At 40.1% G+C, this 16,567-nt stretch overlaps 1 protein-coding gene across 1 annotated transcript in view; it reads left to right on the top strand.

Annotated features, from left to right (window-relative positions):
- Nucleotides 1-16,567, top strand: part of ddr1 (discoidin domain receptor tyrosine kinase 1) — a gene marked incomplete at its 5' end in the record, with an annotated part of 53,087 nt that overhangs the window by 21,041 nt on the left and 15,479 nt on the right. Inside the window, 7 exons of the mRNA XM_015045924.1 lie at nucleotides 896-1,045; nucleotides 2,263-2,319; nucleotides 7,931-8,091; nucleotides 8,329-8,536; nucleotides 12,202-12,321; nucleotides 15,581-15,882; nucleotides 15,971-16,098. Coding sequence (XP_014901410.1) covers nucleotides 896-1,045; nucleotides 2,263-2,319; nucleotides 7,931-8,091; nucleotides 8,329-8,536; nucleotides 12,202-12,321; nucleotides 15,581-15,882; nucleotides 15,971-16,098 — 1,126 coding nt within the window. The remainder of the gene's footprint in view (nucleotides 1-895; nucleotides 1,046-2,262; nucleotides 2,320-7,930; nucleotides 8,092-8,328; nucleotides 8,537-12,201; nucleotides 12,322-15,580; nucleotides 15,883-15,970; nucleotides 16,099-16,567) is intronic.

The following is a 16,567-nucleotide window of genomic DNA, read 5'->3' on the forward strand; positions in this document are numbered from 1 at the left end:
TTAAAATTTGGGGGGGGAAAAAAAAAAAAAAAAAAAAAAAAAAATATATATATATATATATATATATATATATATATATATATATGTAAATAAATTCCTTCTCACCCTCCGCGGGTGGTCTCTCTCTCTTTCATCCTCTGAGCTCGGGTCCTCTACCAGGCCTGGGAGCTTGAGGCTTCCTCCAGTATCTTGGCTGTGCCTAGAACTGCACATTTCTGGACTGAGATGTCTGATGTTGTTCCTGCACGAACAGTTCAGAAACAATATGAAATGGGAAAAAAGTTATTTATTAACTGATTAAGTCGTGTTTTAGATTGTTCTTGAAAAACTAATCAGTCATGGCTGATTAGTGGGTGAACTCACAGCTGCACAGTGAACCCATTGATTTTTTACAGCAGACAGCCGCTCCACTCTCTTGCAGGTGCTGCGTACCCCCGCTAAATCTTTTAGGGGTACGCAGCACCCTACCGTACCCCCTTACGTTCACCCCTGGATAAGCTTCTGTGGTTCTTTAAACTCAGGTGCAATTTGACCATTTTTGCCGTTGTGGCTAAGTGTTTTCAAAGGTTTTGAAAGGCTCCTACCTTTTCAAAACCCAATTTTTCTCCATAATATAAATATATACCCAGCCTAAAAGTATAAATCTGAGCATCTCTTGTTGTGGTCATCTGCTAAAAGCCTCGTTTTCTCTTACAGCCTGGATGAGCTGTAGACGTATCTCAGTATGTTGTGTAAAAATAGTTTTCTTTAAAACACCTTCTTACATGTTAGTAAGAAGTTAACTTTGAATTTTCCCTCAGTAACAAGTTGTTCACTCCCTTGTTGAAAAACCAGGGCTAGTTAGTCTGTTGTTCACTTTTTCCCCCTTTGTTTTCTCCATATTTTGCGTATCCAGAACCATTTGGAGAGGATGAGACGGACGCTGATTCATTTCATCAAAATCATCCAAAGTCTCCGGACCCTAGTCCGACTCCTCTGGGGAACGTCACCACCTCTGGTCCCACATCGAGTCACGACTCATTCAGCACCAGCTCTAAGCCTTCTGGTAGGTTTGGGTCAAGTTTCTGATCCTCACTTGACAACATCCTGCCTTTTGTCTGTCCTTCCCTTCCTTTCTGCTTTTCTTCTTTTATCTCTTTCCTCTCCTGTCTCTGGTTTCATTCCCCATCGCTTTATCTTCTCCTGTGGCGACTGCACTTATGAGTTTGACAAAACTATGAAATATATTTTATTCTGACCTCAGGTTATTTGCAGACACTTATTTTCTATATTTTATGGTGATTTTTGGAAACACTGAAGAGAAAGATTAAACGATTACCATCACGAGGAAGCTTTTACAACGTCAACATGGTTGTTAAAAGGGACATGTTATGAAGAATTTACATTTTGTACTTTTTTTGAGAGGGAGGAAGATGTGTAGCAAAGCTCAACAGGCCGGGACTCCAACCTGTGATCAACGCGCCTAGACCTGCGGCCTCCTTATGGGTCGAGCACTTTATCCGTGTGCCACCGCCGTGCCAACATTTTGCATTTTTTTATACTTCCATTTGGGTCTCAATTGCTTCTAGAATCAAAGCAAGCGCTTAAACAAACCCATCCAGCCATATTTTGGCAATAAGTTAATGATTTTTAGTGACTGGAAAATGAGTCGCTTCAAAAACCTTTGGAATGCAACATCACAAATCAGCAGGCTCTGCCCCTCACCTAGCAACGCCAGCCTGTTACCTAGCAACCCAAGTGAAGCTCCAGCACATTTGGTCAGCTGGTTTTACTGCTGCATTTATTGTACAATGGCTGCTGAAAAAGACAAGTGTTTGGTTGGTGGCTTACCATCCAGAAACCACTTGATGCATACTTGTTGGTTGTGCAGGACGCTCTACTTCTGCTTTTCAAAGATGTATGGTGGTATTATTGTGCAGCTGTTTGCAGCCAGTTTCATGTATGAGTGTAAATGTTGAGTTTGGGGTGTGGCCAGCAGCAACTTATTTGGATTTAAAGTGACAAGATGCCCTAAAACTGCTCATTCTGAAAGGAGCTCACATAAGCTTCTAGAGTGAAATCTCATTATCTAAGAATGATTTTGTGCAAAAATATGTAATAAACGTGCTTTGTATAGGCCATAGTCCTATCCTGACTTGGTCAAGGAAACACAGAACTCCACCTTTGCTGAGACAGATAAAAATTCCCCTCATCCCTCTTCTTTGAGCCTTCATCAGCTCTCCTCTCACACTTTCCTCCCTTGTTCATCCCTCGCTCCTCCAGAACCCCCCACCGCCACTACCCTCATGATGGACACCACTGCTAACTGGACGCTGTCAGGTGAGAGAGTGCACCAAAGGAGATTCTCTTTTTTTATTTTCTTAAAGAGACGGAGAAGGAGGTCAGCTCCATTTGCGTTGGCTCTCCTCCGGTAGCTTAAAAAAACCTGTCCGCTGTGCTAAGTAGACAGTTTGCTGTACAATAATGGAGCAGGGATTAGAGGGACAGGATTTGGCACTGGGCTCTGTCCCCAGAGTTGGAAAATAAACAGCTCGAGGAAACAACTCTTAACGCAGCCATAGTAAATTATATTTGCATCCCATAACATCTTGGCTTCCTGTGGTCTCACAAACTGCATGTTTTGTTGGCGAGCTGGCTCTGTTCTACACAGCTAAACAATAACAGGCTTTTTAAAAAAAATGAAAAGAGCTGGAAATGGTTTTCTGTGTCGTGTTTGCTGCTTTGTACTTTTTACTGGATGTGGTTGGATGGCTTTGTCTGGGTTTATTTATTACCCGCATGGTGTTCAAGTGACAGAGAGAGAGAGATGCAGGAACACTGTTATGCTCTGACAGACTGTTTAAAACACTCGCTGGTAAATCTGGATTTATAAATGTAGGCATGTGCATGGGTTGCTATGTTCTGTCTTTGTCTTTTTGTGCCACCATTAAATGTTTCATACCATCAAATTGATTTAAATATCAAATCTAGTTTATTTATAGCCCGTTTCAGCAGCAAGGCAGTTCAAAGCTCTTTACGCCTTAAAAACACAACACGGTAACGAATTATGAAATGAGCAATTAACATTACATTTTGTCAAATGTACACCAAATGTATTGATCAATGTTCCACTTAGTAATAATCAAAAACAACTCAGAGGTTCAGAGATGACCTGAGTAAATACAAAAAGCAGTTTTTAAATGAAGAAATAAACAATATCGCGATATTAAAAAAAGAAAAACAAACTAAGTGCTTAATGATGCAACAGGCAACTAGTGTCTTACATTTCTGTGGAGGCCTCTACACCCGCTAATAGGGTTGGACAATAAATCAATACCATTTATCATGGTAGACAAGTGATCAATATCAGCAGATAATATGCCTGATAGAATATTCACTGAACTACGATCCAGAACAGCTTGGCATTCTGGGAGATGTAGGCAGAGGAAACACTTTAGCTGCTCAAACTTGGCCAGTTGAGGCCTCAACTACCTCACTCACTCTGTGGTTACCTAGCAACGCATTCACTCTTTGGTTACCTAGCAACAACATGTTGAGTAACTGACACAGCGGCAGTTTAAGGTCTCACTGTACCTCATAAACGCTTAAAATAAAAAAACGACGGTGTAGTGAAAACTGTGGATAAAACAGGAAAGGTCACGGCTTTGTCAGCATTTCAGATTTTAAAACAAGGTAAGTAATAATTATCTATTGACTGATATGGAATGTCTATACATTTTTCAGCCATATTGTCCAGCCTTTTATTGCCTCTTAAAACTTGGATTATATAGAGATTTCGCCACAGACCAGTGGAAAATTGGTCTTTCTTTTTTATTCAACAAACATGCTTTGGTTGACATTGAAAGGAGAAAGAAACTGGCTTATTCTAATTATTCCTTGGCTACAAAGCCACTTAGAAGTGAAACCACACGGACACGCTGCTCCCTGAGCAGCGGGGTACGTTAGGCTCTGGGTTATGGTGAATATTGAAGCAGTCGGTCCCAGTCAGATGTGCAGTAAGCCTGGTGTGCCTGTGCTGGTGTGTGACCCCCCCCTGTGAGAGCGCGACTCCTCTGAGAGCGCTGGTGTTTGAAGGCTCTTCAGTGCACTAGCTTATGCCACACTCTGGTTATAAATCCACAAAGCCACACAGCGACTGAATACAGAATAATTTAGAAAACTGTTTGGCAATACGAAGGTCTCTCTAAGTCGCATTACATCAGAAAAATAGCCTAAAAGGAATAAAGGCATCATACTTCCTGCTGCTTCTTTTATTTAGTGATTGTTATGGTGTAAAATGTTTCTGTTAGAGATTATATTCCTCCTTGAAGTTTTCATAACCCTTGAATGGTTTAACGTCTTGTAAAGTCACGACCAGAAACTTCAACACCAGCAGAGTATAGGAAACACTTTCACAATAAAAGTCAGAGCAGTGTACCGTGCCTTTGCATTCAGCCTCTCTGAGTCAGAACTTTATATGTTTTTTTTTGTTTTTTTTTGTTTAAATCACTTCCAGCTTTGCACATCTAGATACCATTCTTCTTAATAGGCTGGATTTGTCCTGAACTTTGACTGGGCCCTTCTAACACATGAGCTTTAGCTGTGAATCTAAAGTCATCGTCCTGATAAAGTCTCTACACTTTTCAGCTTGCAGCAGGTTTTTATTACAGGACTGGTCAATATTTGGCTCCATCCATTTTGTCATTATCTCTGATCTTCTTTTATGTTGCTGCTGAATAAAAGCGTCCCCACAGCATAATGCTGCCACCACCATGTTTCACAGTGGGTATGGCATGTTTAGGGTTTTGTGCATTGGTAGTTTTCCATCACTTAAAACATTGTTTGTCTTTCATTACTTCCACCCCCCCCCTTTTTTTTCTATTTTACCAATGACTTTCTTCTTTCCTCTCTTCCATAAAAGCAGATTTGTTTGTCCCATTAGCTGATTTTCCCATTTGTGCTTTGAATATCTGCAGCTCCTCTACAGTTATTATGGGTCTCTTGGTGGTTTCTCTAATTCTTTCCTTCCCTGTTTGCCGGTTTGGGTGGACAGCTATGTCTTAGAAGAGATAAGGGGGAGATGAGGGAGATAACATTATGCAAAATTCACATTTTGCATGTTTTTATTTTACTACTGTTTGGGTCTTAACTGCTCCTGAAAGCAGCCCAATCACTTATGAACAACCCATCTGTTGTTTGGCTATAAGACAATGAGGAAAATTAGCTGTTTCAAAAATCTTGATTGTTGAGTCATATTCAAAAGGGGCTGCATTGTTACCTAGCAACCCCAGCTAAGACCAGCCCCGTTACCGAGCAACTGACGCTGAATTCCAGCACCTTTGGTCAGCTGGTTCTACCACTGTGTGCGCTGTACAATGGCTGCTGTTGACTGTTGTTGACTTACCATTCAGAAACCACTTGCTGCATTCTTGTTGTTTGTGCAGGAGGTTCTACTTCTACTTTTCAAAGATGTGTAGTTATACAATTACACATCTGTCTGAAGCCGTTTTCCTGTGTGAGTGTAAAAGTTAAGTTTCTTCTATTTGTAAAGCATAATTTTCATTTCACTTCTTTGTAAGTCTGGGACATAAAAAACTAACACAATACACATTTAGGAAAACTGGTATGCCTTTAAAGTTTAGGGCAAAAGCATTTGGAAATGGGGTAATTATGCATTTCATGGTGCAAAATGTAAGAAATTTAGAAATATCACAAGACCATGTAATAACCTTCAAGACTAGGAGAAAAATTCTTTGAGGTTTTTCTGAAATTTTGTCCAGCACTAAAAAGGGGAAAGTCCAAATTCCCAGCTGTCACAGAATGCAGCATAACTTTGCTGCTTTGATGAACTAGTGAATAAACTGTGGTCATTCACAGAATAAAGCAATAAACGGAACTAAATCATCATTTCCTGGATGTTTTTCTGTGGTTGGACTTGAAAGCACGCTCACTCCCAAACTTTCTCGCAACTCCAGCTGCAGAGGCTGCACCCACATATTTAATTCTAAAACACACATTTTCTTTATGCAGAGCATGTGTTTGTAAGCACAAAACAGAAATCTAATTTAGTTTAATTTATAGTCATAACACTGGCATGTTTTCATAAGCCTGTTACTCACACACCTTCAGTCCACAGATTATTGGTCAGATATGCCCCAAACACAAAAATGGAGTAATGAAATGAAAGATGGATTTCTTTCTGCAGAAAAATACACAACAACTCACTTATAGTGGCTCATAAATCATGGCTGAGTCCAATTTACATCTAAGCTTTAAGACAATGCTTGAAAGGAACAAAAGGTGCAGCAGAAGGATTGAGGAGGAAGCCACGTTGTTTATCATCTTCTGAAACCGGCTGTCAGTTATTATCGCCGGTGCACAAGGACCCGAGTTTGGCTCAAAGTAAAACTAACATCAGGTGTCGTTCTGTTCGTCATTTGTCTTCTTTTATCCACCATGTTGACTTGGAAATATTCAATTTCTAAAGCAATCTTTTACATTTGGCCGGCTGTAAAAGGATAAGTTGGAGATTTGCTGCAGAGCCGTTTGAGGCGCCTCTGAAGCTGCATGCCGTCTGCGTCAGAGAGGTGGAGCCTTTAAAGAGTAGTTTGTTTAGTGCTTCAACGACTTCTGCAGGAACCAAGATGAGACAAAATGCATAAATCTGGGAAAGGCTACAGACGCATTCAGGACTTGGCTTGGGTTTGTCTCATAAGGAGACACGTTGACTGATGGAATAAATCCCCATCTGATGCGAGTAGGCGTCCTGGGAAAAAAAAAATCTAATTTGAAAACTTATCATGAAAACCTAAAAGGTACAAAGAAAATCTTTAGTCGTCAAAAAAAAAATCTGTCACTAAAAAAACCAGGAGGAGTCACCGAGATTTTTAAAAATGCTGCTTTTACAAATGTACCTCATTATATGTGGGAACTTAATTTTATGGCATCATAAAAATATAGTCTGTCACAGTGGAGGTAGTTTCGTAGTTTGGGACCAGTTTAATGCTTCGTTACAGGAAAATACCAAGACTGCTCAGTGGCACCACCACAAAATGTGAGATTCAGGTAAATAATCAATAAAGTTGCTAACATAGTTTCTTACCCTGCCATGTATATGGCCATTTCTAATAATGTGTTTTACACGAGAATAAAACATTTGGCAAAAATTACATGTGTATATAAAGGATGTTGATGAGATGCCTCTTACATGTATTGTTTATAATGATGAAGTATAGTGAGTCAGGGCAGAGTAAGTTATGTTTTGCTGTGAATTTACCATTTCTTTCCTTGTTTTTTATATTATCTCCCATCTTGGGATCAAAGTTTAATTAAAGTGTCTCTCTGCAGGTGTTTCAAGTCTTCAGCAAATGGTTAAATACTAATAGAAAAATTAATCTGAAAAAGGCAGAACTCGTCACTTGCATACTGAGATCACTGAATCTTCTTCAGCACAGACTGAGCATCAGCATAGCGTAGCAGGAGATTAATTTATGTCATTGCTGAGACATTTGTGTTGAACTTGATACTGACGCTGTGATGCAAAATTCAAATCAATGGACTGTTTATGAGCTTGATGTTGAAGCTCTGGTGCTAAAGCTGCAGGATTTTTCAAAACCCGGAGGCTTTTTTGATGATCTGATTGCATTTATACAGCATCAGATTGTGATTTCTGTGAAATGCTTCATTTGTAATTGATATAGTAATGCAATTTAAACGCATCATGGTGTGACTGGGTGATACGAACTCAACCAAAACAGAAACAACGGCTGGTGAATGTAAATAATTTACTCACCTGTGATTGTTAGTCACTTTGACATGCATAGTTTTTCTGCTGAAGGTTTCTTTAACTCAAAATCTTGAAACCATTAAAAGTGGAAAATTTTCGATGTCACACATAATAAATAAAAAGCTAACTGAAATTGATTTCTTCTTTCTTTTTCCCCATTTCAAGAATTTGCTGCCGTTACTCCGAGGGCGGGACTTCCTGTAGCCAAAGACGACGGCAGTAACACAGCGATTCTAATCGGCTGCCTGGTGGGCATCATCCTGCTGCTGCTGGCTGTTATAGTCGTCATTCTGTGGAGGCAGTACTGGAAAAAGATTCTGGGCAAGGTGGGTCAGGAGCTGGACCTTTTACGGTGTTATTTCTAAGCTGGAAATATTTTATTTCATGAAGCCACACCGTCGCTTTGATTCAGTTTGAGTTAATAATAGCTGGAGAGAACAGCTGCCAGCCTTCTGGCAGTAAACCAGCCCGTCTCCATCTGGATTTATATGCGCTGTTATTAAAGCGATTAAAGTTTGTGTCCAGGATTTGAGCCCTAATAGTTCCTTCATGCTGCCTTTCAGGCGCAGGGCAGTCTGTCCAGCTCAGAGCTCCGAGTCCATCTGTCCGTCCCCTCGGACAACGTGGTGATCAACAACACACACAGCTACTCGAGCCGCTACCAGCGCATACACACTTTTCCTGACGACCGGGACCATGACAGAGACGCAGAGGGGGAGTATCAGGAGCCCAGCGCTCTGCTGCGGCCCAGAGACCAGAGGGACAGCACCAGTAAGTTACAGAACAAACACTGAGGGGTTTAAATGTTGCTTATCTTTAATATTAAATCTGTGTGTTGGAGGAAATGTTTCCAAGTCAGTTTTGGAACATAAATAATGTGACATAAAGTGGTCTCAGAGCCTCAAGTCATCCTTTTTCTTCATTATTTCTTCCTGACATTTCTTTGGAACGTGTTTCTTTAAAGTTTTTAGCACTGCTTTTTCACTCATTAGTCCTTTTCAGATACTGTCAACATTCAGCCACAATCTGACCGTTTTGCACATATGTGGCCCACATAAAACAAAACTGATCTTAAAGTCAAGTAAAGGCTGCTTTAATATGTGATCCTAAATGTGACCCCAGTCTGAATGGTCGCTTTGCATTTCACTTGGCATTTCATTCACACCACTGAAGTGTGACAGCATCATGATGACCAACACGCGTTTCATTCAAGGCTGAAGAACAGAGGCCTGTTCACACTGGAGTCTGAAGTCGTTGCATTTAAATTACAATGTGGAAAAACTGCACAAAAATCTGACCTCAGCAAAGAGCGTTGACTGCAGTGTGAACAGGACAAAACGCCTCTATAAACAGCCCAATAAAGGGAAAATGTAGAAAACGGCATGTCTAACCTCAGCAGCTTTCAAATGAACTTCCTGTGGCTTTTCCTTCACTGTCGGCCTCTGGGTGTCGTTTCTTTGGCTGATTATGGAGCATCGCATTAGTGCTGGTGTGGCTTGGAATGAAACTTTACAGGGTGTCCAAAGCTATCATGGCATAAATGGAAGTACCCTCAACATAAATGTCTACTGAGATTTAAGATGTATCCTCATAATAATGATAATAATTAACCCAGCTTCAGCACATTTGACTGAAGAAGAAGCTTTTTCTGCCATGTTTATTTTGAAATGCTGCAGACTGCAGGGACTCTTTTCACAGATACAGTCTTGAGTGGCCTGTTGCACTGCAAAAACACAAAATCTTACCAAGTATTTGTCTAGTTTCTAGCACAAATACCTTATTACACCTGAAACAAGGCAAAACCAATTTAACATGGAAAAACATCTTGTTGTAATAGTGTGCCAATGGAATTGGCACATTTTCATCAATATTAAGGAACCCTAACCCTAAAACAAGCTCCTCTATATCGCTGAAAAGTTTCATGTAAGTTTGTTTCTTTCCTTTCAAGTGAACTAAGATATTTGCACTTGAAACTAGACAAAAATACTGAGTAAGATGTTGTGGTTTTGCAATGCACAATAGCAAATTTTGCTTGACAATAAACTGTCCCAGATGTTTTTGTGATTAAAATATTTTCTTGTTTTGAGGTTGTTTTTAGGCAATACAATAGTAAAAGCAAAATAATGCAAGAATAAATTGTCAAAGCTCAATAAACTTTAAATTCTAATGGACATTTAACCCTGGATCTGGAAAACATTTTAATTATCCAAAATAAATAAACAAAACTACAGAAACGACAAATAAAATAGGAACTGAAGTCTCTGTAACAAAACTGTCCTTAAAAAATGGCTAGTTGAGGAAAAAAAGCATCTGACTGAAGAACCTTTTTCATCCAGTTTTTGGTAGGAAGAGCTAAAAAAGAGAAACTATATCAATAAATCCACTTTATTTAGACACAATTATGGTCCATAAACGGAACAAGAACAATAAAAAGAAAAAAATATATATAATAAAATAATCAATCACTGACATATAAACTAATGTGCCAGTGATTCCACAAACCGGAGAAGAACCTCGCTGAGCTTTGAACAGGATTGGTCAAAGTCTGAATGATGCCGTTTGCAGAGTCTGTTAATCTTCATCTGTGCATAATGTTTCGAAGCACAGCAGCGCAGGTTGGTACATTGGCATTCACTAACATCTGACTGGCTCTGCTCCATCGGGGCGCCCTCAGCAGCATCCTCATGCCATCATTATGAGCGACCTGAAGTTTATTCATACTGCTTTTCCTGTAACGCTGCCACAGGTGGGCTGGATACATTGGAGTAATGGATGCTTTAAAAAGTGCAATTTTATAGATGCTGACCACATGGAGAACCTCCGAAGAAGAATATTAACTTGTACATATTGAGTACAACACTGCCTTTAAACGTCTCCACAGGACATTACATCACCGTAGGTGATGTAATGTCCCAAATATCTGACCTCATCAGTGACCTGGAGGATGCTGCCAGACAGGGTGAAGTCAGGAAAAGATAATTTAGTGTCTTCTTTGCTCTTGATAATCATGATGTTGCTGTTTTTTGCACTATATTTAATATCATGCTGTAACCCATGCTGAGAGCAAACCCTTAACAGATGCTGCACTATATGGACAGAATATCACAAGATCGTCGGCGTACATCAGGTGGTCGATGGTTCGGTTACCAACCCGACGGCCAGTTCTACATAGATTCTGCAGCTTAGATAAATCATCCATATACAGGTTAAAAAGCCAAGGAGATAAAATGCTGCTTTGTCGCACACCATTACCCACATAAAATAAGATGACAGAGTTTCCCCATTTTACAGACATATTCTGGTGAGCATACCAATACACTAATATTCTTAATAAATATTTCAGAACTCCTCTCATATGTAATTTATGAAACAATTTTTCATGATTAACATGATCAAAGGCTTTTGATGGATCTATAAAACACATAAAAATTCTGGTATTATGTCTCTTGTATAAATCTAAAATTTCCTTGAAAGCAAAAATGCACATATCGGTGCCAAGTTTTGATTTATTGCTTATTGCGACAGGTCATTTCTAGAGGAGAGCCGTTTTAAAAGTTGGCATGGTTTGGCGCAAGGACCGGACAGTCGATGGGTAAAAAAAGGAGCCAAAGTCTAAAGGAACAAAAGTAAACGTCCCTCAGAAAACTGGAAGAAAAGTTAAATAAAAATGACTACAAAAGATCACAAAAAAGCGAGAAAGAGCTTTGTTACGCAAAGCTCTGCTCTGCGCAACATGTTGACAGGCAAGAAAACATGCAAAACACATCAGCTGGCAATAAATAAGCAGAAAATGTGACAACAATCCCACCTTCCATATGTCCCGTATTTAAATTTCTGCACTCATGCCTGTGGTTTGTACCACATCGCTCAGTTTGCATGTCTCAGTTTGTGATTTTGCAAACTCATTTGGCTGATGGGGCAAAAGCAGGAGGAAAACTCCCGATGTGGCGTGCCTATCTAGAAAACTGTGGCGTTGCAGAATATTCCACCACACCAAACAAAAGTAAATCAAACCAAACATCCTGCAAGGAAGACTGCCTGCAAGAAGATGCACGGTGCAGAGGGGGCACAAAAGAGCTATTGTTCCGAAGAGAGGGGAGGATAGGGAGGAGAAGCTGAGGATTAAAGAAGAAAAAATGCATTCCTTTGCTTGCATTGTTCTTCAGGAGGTTGGCATGCCGTCTTCACCAGGCGCCTGTGTGAGTTTGAAATAACAAGAGTAACAAACATCCCATGCAGTCAGTTTTTAATTTCTGTTGGGTTGTGTTAACTTGCCTGAGATGTTCTTCCTCATATGTACATGAACACGCTAACACTGTCATGATTCTGTTTTGTTCCATGTTATGATTTTGTTTGTGCGCCCCACCTCGTTCTGTACGTCTCTGTCTGTGTGTGTGTGTGTGTGTGTGTGTGTGTGTGTGTGTGTGACCTTGTAGCCTTGCTGCTAAACAATCCGGCCTATCACGTGCTCCTACCAGATCACAGAAAAGGCTCCAGAGCTGTAGTCGTCCCGAGATCGGCTCAGGCTCAGGAAAAGAGCCTGAATGTGCCCCAGGGTAAGAAGCCTCAGACTGGGCCGGCACAGTCAGGAGGATCCCCTGCTTTCCACTCACCTACCGACCTGTCGGCGTCGAGGCAGGAGAAGATTTTCTCCCAAATATTAACAATCTGTTTCTGCATGCGACCTTCCCATTCTCCCATTCACTCATCACATAACTCCTTCCTTTGTTTGAAGGGATAGTTTGGTTTCTAAGGAACTGGAAAGTTTCACATAGAGCTTTTTTTAATTTATGTTTTTTACTTTGATTGAGTTTAGTTTCTGTGAACGCCTCAGCAGCACCAGGTTATCATGCTGCGTTCCAGCTGCACTCGGAGCTGGGAAATTACCACTTCCTTTATTTCACCAGGAAAATCCCACTGAGATTAAAAATCTGTTTTACAAGAGAATCCTGGCCAAGACGGGCAGCAGCACAGAGTCTACAGCACATTCAAACGCAACGCAGTCGTACATAAATTAATTAAAACATTTACAGACAGATGATTTCTTCTCAAAATCGGTAAGAACAGCCTTAAAAATATTTAGTGACATCAGCATCTTAAGGTTCATGTATGCATACATTTAGAAGATGGAGCAGAAAACCAAAAAGATTTCTCCCCAAGTTAAGTTCACTCATTTTTACCGAAAGTAAATTAATTTCTCAGATTGAAGAGAATATCCTCAAGTGGACTTTCTACTTATGCAGGAAAATACAAAATGGTTTCAGTACGATTTTATAAATGACAGTATGCCAAAGATTGAGTCTACGAGCGAATACAACCATATTGTATACACTGAAAAGGAAACGGGTGATCCATCTTAAAATATATTGAGTTAGTTTTTTACAAGCAGTCAAATTAAGTTTATGCAAGTAAATATATTTCATTTATTAAGTTGTCATGTTAAGCAAATATAAATTTGACAAACTTAATTTGACTGCATGTAACAAATTATTTTTTAAGTTGGAAATCCATTCTCACCTTTTTCACTGTGCAATGATGAGTAAAACCCTCCAAAGTCGGACTTCCCACTGGGAAACTGGGAGTAATTTGACCTTTATTTTATTTAAAGACCACTCCTTTAGGAGCAACAGCTGGCCGACATTATTACTTTTTCAATTAACTGTCCATTCTCATTACATCTGCAAATAATTTCAATCTGAGATGCATCATGAATGTCAATAACCCAGAAAACGACTAATTATTTCTAGTTGTATAATAATCTTCTTGTAACAACAGCAGAGCTGAAGTGAAGGTCATCTGTCCTTGCAGGATCTTTCTGGTGTCGTTCGTCTAAAGCCGTAGTTTGCAGAGAAGTTTTTGTCCCAAAACTATCAGATGTCTGCAAGAAATCATCACAGTGAGTCCCAAACAACAACAATGGTACAAAAACACGACTTCATCAGAAGAAACGTAATTAGAAGAGTCCATGTGTCAAACTGAAGGGCGGGGGCAAAAACCTGGCCCCCCATGGCTTTTAATCTGGCCCTCCTGACTCCAGAGGGATGCATAAGTAAAACCTTAAAGGTAACATCTGAGCACCTAAATATTATTGTAGCAATATAAGAGCAAGTTTTGTCTGTTACATCAGCCAGTTCCTCCAGTTTTTTTTCTTTTTTCTTTTGAAATTCCCAAATCTGAGAAAATGACGCAAAATAAACAGATCCGCGCATAATGCATAATTGTAAGTTAGTTGCATGTATTCCACAAAAATGATCAAAAACATGTTGACCATTTTAGACTAAAATTGATTCCTAACTCTCGCCTGCAGATGGCAGTATTTCTTTCTGCTGCCTCAGTCTTACTTGCAATCTGTGATCTTTATGGCAAGTAACAAAAGGTCACATTTACCATCATACATATCGAATATCGCAAAATTTCTTGCAAATATTTCTAAAGTAGCATCAGAAAATCAGGGATTTTGATTATGAAAAATGTTCAACAACAAAAAGATGTGCAGTGTTATTTAATTTTAGTAAGTACTGATCGAATGCAGACAGTTTAATGTTCTAAAATGGATTTTAGCAATACATTATGGCATAAACAACTCTTCCATTCATGCATGACTTTGAACTTGGCCCAAAATGAAAATGTGTTTGACTCTCCTGCTGCAAACTAGATTTAGCAGAAACCTGTGAGGTCAGTTGATGAGAGCTGAGGACAAGATGCTGCAAGTGGAAAAGTATTTCCAAGTCGAGACTCGAAACAAAACTGCACACTTCTGCAACGAGGATGCTGCACTTTTCTAATTGTTACCTTCCCAGACCAATCCAAGTTATCCCATTTTTATCCTGATTAAAACACACTGAAGTCAAATCCAGTTGATAATGACAGATGATAAAATATTTTTTTTACTGGAGTCACTGTGACTCCTGCTTTCCCTCCCAAATATATGAGCTTTATAAAGTTACAGTATTGTGATCTACTGGCTGCAGTTGCATGTGAATTTAGGCTGAACATTCTCCTATCAGGCTCATTATTATTTCAAAGGTAAAACGACTTAGCATTCAGGTCTCACTCTCTCTACAAGCCCATGACTCAAGTGCTGTCTGAACCTTCTGGGAGCCGCTGGTTTCAAACGTAAAATTATTATCTTTTCGAGGCGTTTCAGTTTTATCAGCGGGTAAAAATGCAGGTTGAAATTTAGTTTAAAATTAGGAGTTCGATGTGGTGTAAATGAGCAAAGGGAGATTCAATAACAAGTGGTTCGTACCTGCTATTCACGCAGGCAGATGGATTTAATGAAATTATAAATTATTTCAGTCTCTCACGGGAATAAAATAAGTCACAGGAGGGTGAATGTGTGCTGTCAGCTGACTGAATGAAACAATGATTAATGCACTGACTGGGCTGCAGGAGGCCGCAGCGGGGAATACATTCACAAAATTGTAATCCGTCACAATGTGCAGGGGTGTGTCGATATTTCTGCAGGATGACGGCTCCGCTGCATAATTTCAGCTCCAGCTCAGCCTCCCAGTAGATGAATGAGCGTGCAGCTGTGCTCTGGACCGTCATCAGTTCTTCTGTAATAATAAACAACCTTTTCCCAGGCCGACAGAGGAAAGTGGAAAACTTGATTTCACTTATCTGAGATTGCTTACGTTTTTCTTCTTGGACACTGGATTTGGTATTCAGCTGAAAATCCAAACTATCCCTTCAGAACAAGTCGCCTGACCTTTTATCTCCTGATTCTATTCCTGCAGACGGCCGTCTTAAATCACTCGGTTGTTCTCGGTTATCTCGTCTTTTCATCCGCCCCGTCTGCCTCTTGTCTCCCAGCTTGTGGTTTGGACTTGGACCTGGAGAAAGGCTTCCCCTCTGCACACGAGGAGCCCCCTCCCTATCCGGGGTCGCCTCCTTATCCGTCTCTGTCTCCCCCCGTGTCCCCGCCGCTGCCTCCCAGCGTCCCGCATTATGCAGAGGCGGACATCGTCAGTCTGCAGGGGGTCAGCGGCAACAACACCTACGCAGTGCCGGCCTTGGCCTCTTCCAGCCCTGGTGCCGACGCCCTCCCGCTGCCGGAGCTGCCGCGCCAGTGCCTCGTCTTCAAGGAGAAGCTGGGGGAGGGACAGTTCGGGGAGGTGAGGACTGACGAAGACGGAGGACGTGTCTGGGTGAAAAGATCGCCGTCCTCCATCAGTGTTTGAATTTAATTTGTTGTGGTTAAAGGTTCACCTGTGTGAAATAGAGAACCCTCTGGACCTCCCGATCCTGGAGTTCCCCTTTAATGTGAGGAAAGGGCGCCCTCTTCTGGTCGCAGTGAAGATACTGCGCCCAGACGCCTCAAAGAATGCCAGGTTTGTATCAGTTTATTTTTACAGTGTCTAAACATTGCATTATAATTTCTTACTGTAACTAAATATCTTTTTGTTACACTGTCTAATGTTCTTCACAGTACCAGAATCTATTTTTTTTTTCTTTACCCTTTTCACTTTATTTTTCGATTTTACAACTGGAAATTTAAAGTTAATTTTTTATTTCCAAATCAATTTTTTTAACCATACTTAAAGTTTTAATGTACAGACATAAACACATTTTTTCCTCCAAAAAGTTGTTTTTGTATTTGCCAGATATTTTGACAGAAGTGATACTTCGTTACTGTGCAGAGTCATAATATTTATGGTTCATTATTCACATTAAGTTCTTCACAAAAGGAGCAAAATAAAACTGATAAGTCAGGAAATGACCTAGGTTTCTTTAAAAATAAAACTAAAACTGATTTAAAGAATGTCGTTGACTTAATTAACCTTCCTCTGGTGTTAGCTT

The sequence above is a fragment of the Poecilia latipinna genome, unplaced genomic scaffold (genome assembly GCF_001443285.1).
Source record: "Poecilia latipinna isolate Pla-1442-1.1 unplaced genomic scaffold, P_latipinna-1.0 Scaffold753, whole genome shotgun sequence".
Classification (NCBI taxonomy): domain Eukaryota; kingdom Metazoa; phylum Chordata; class Actinopteri; order Cyprinodontiformes; family Poeciliidae; genus Poecilia; species Poecilia latipinna.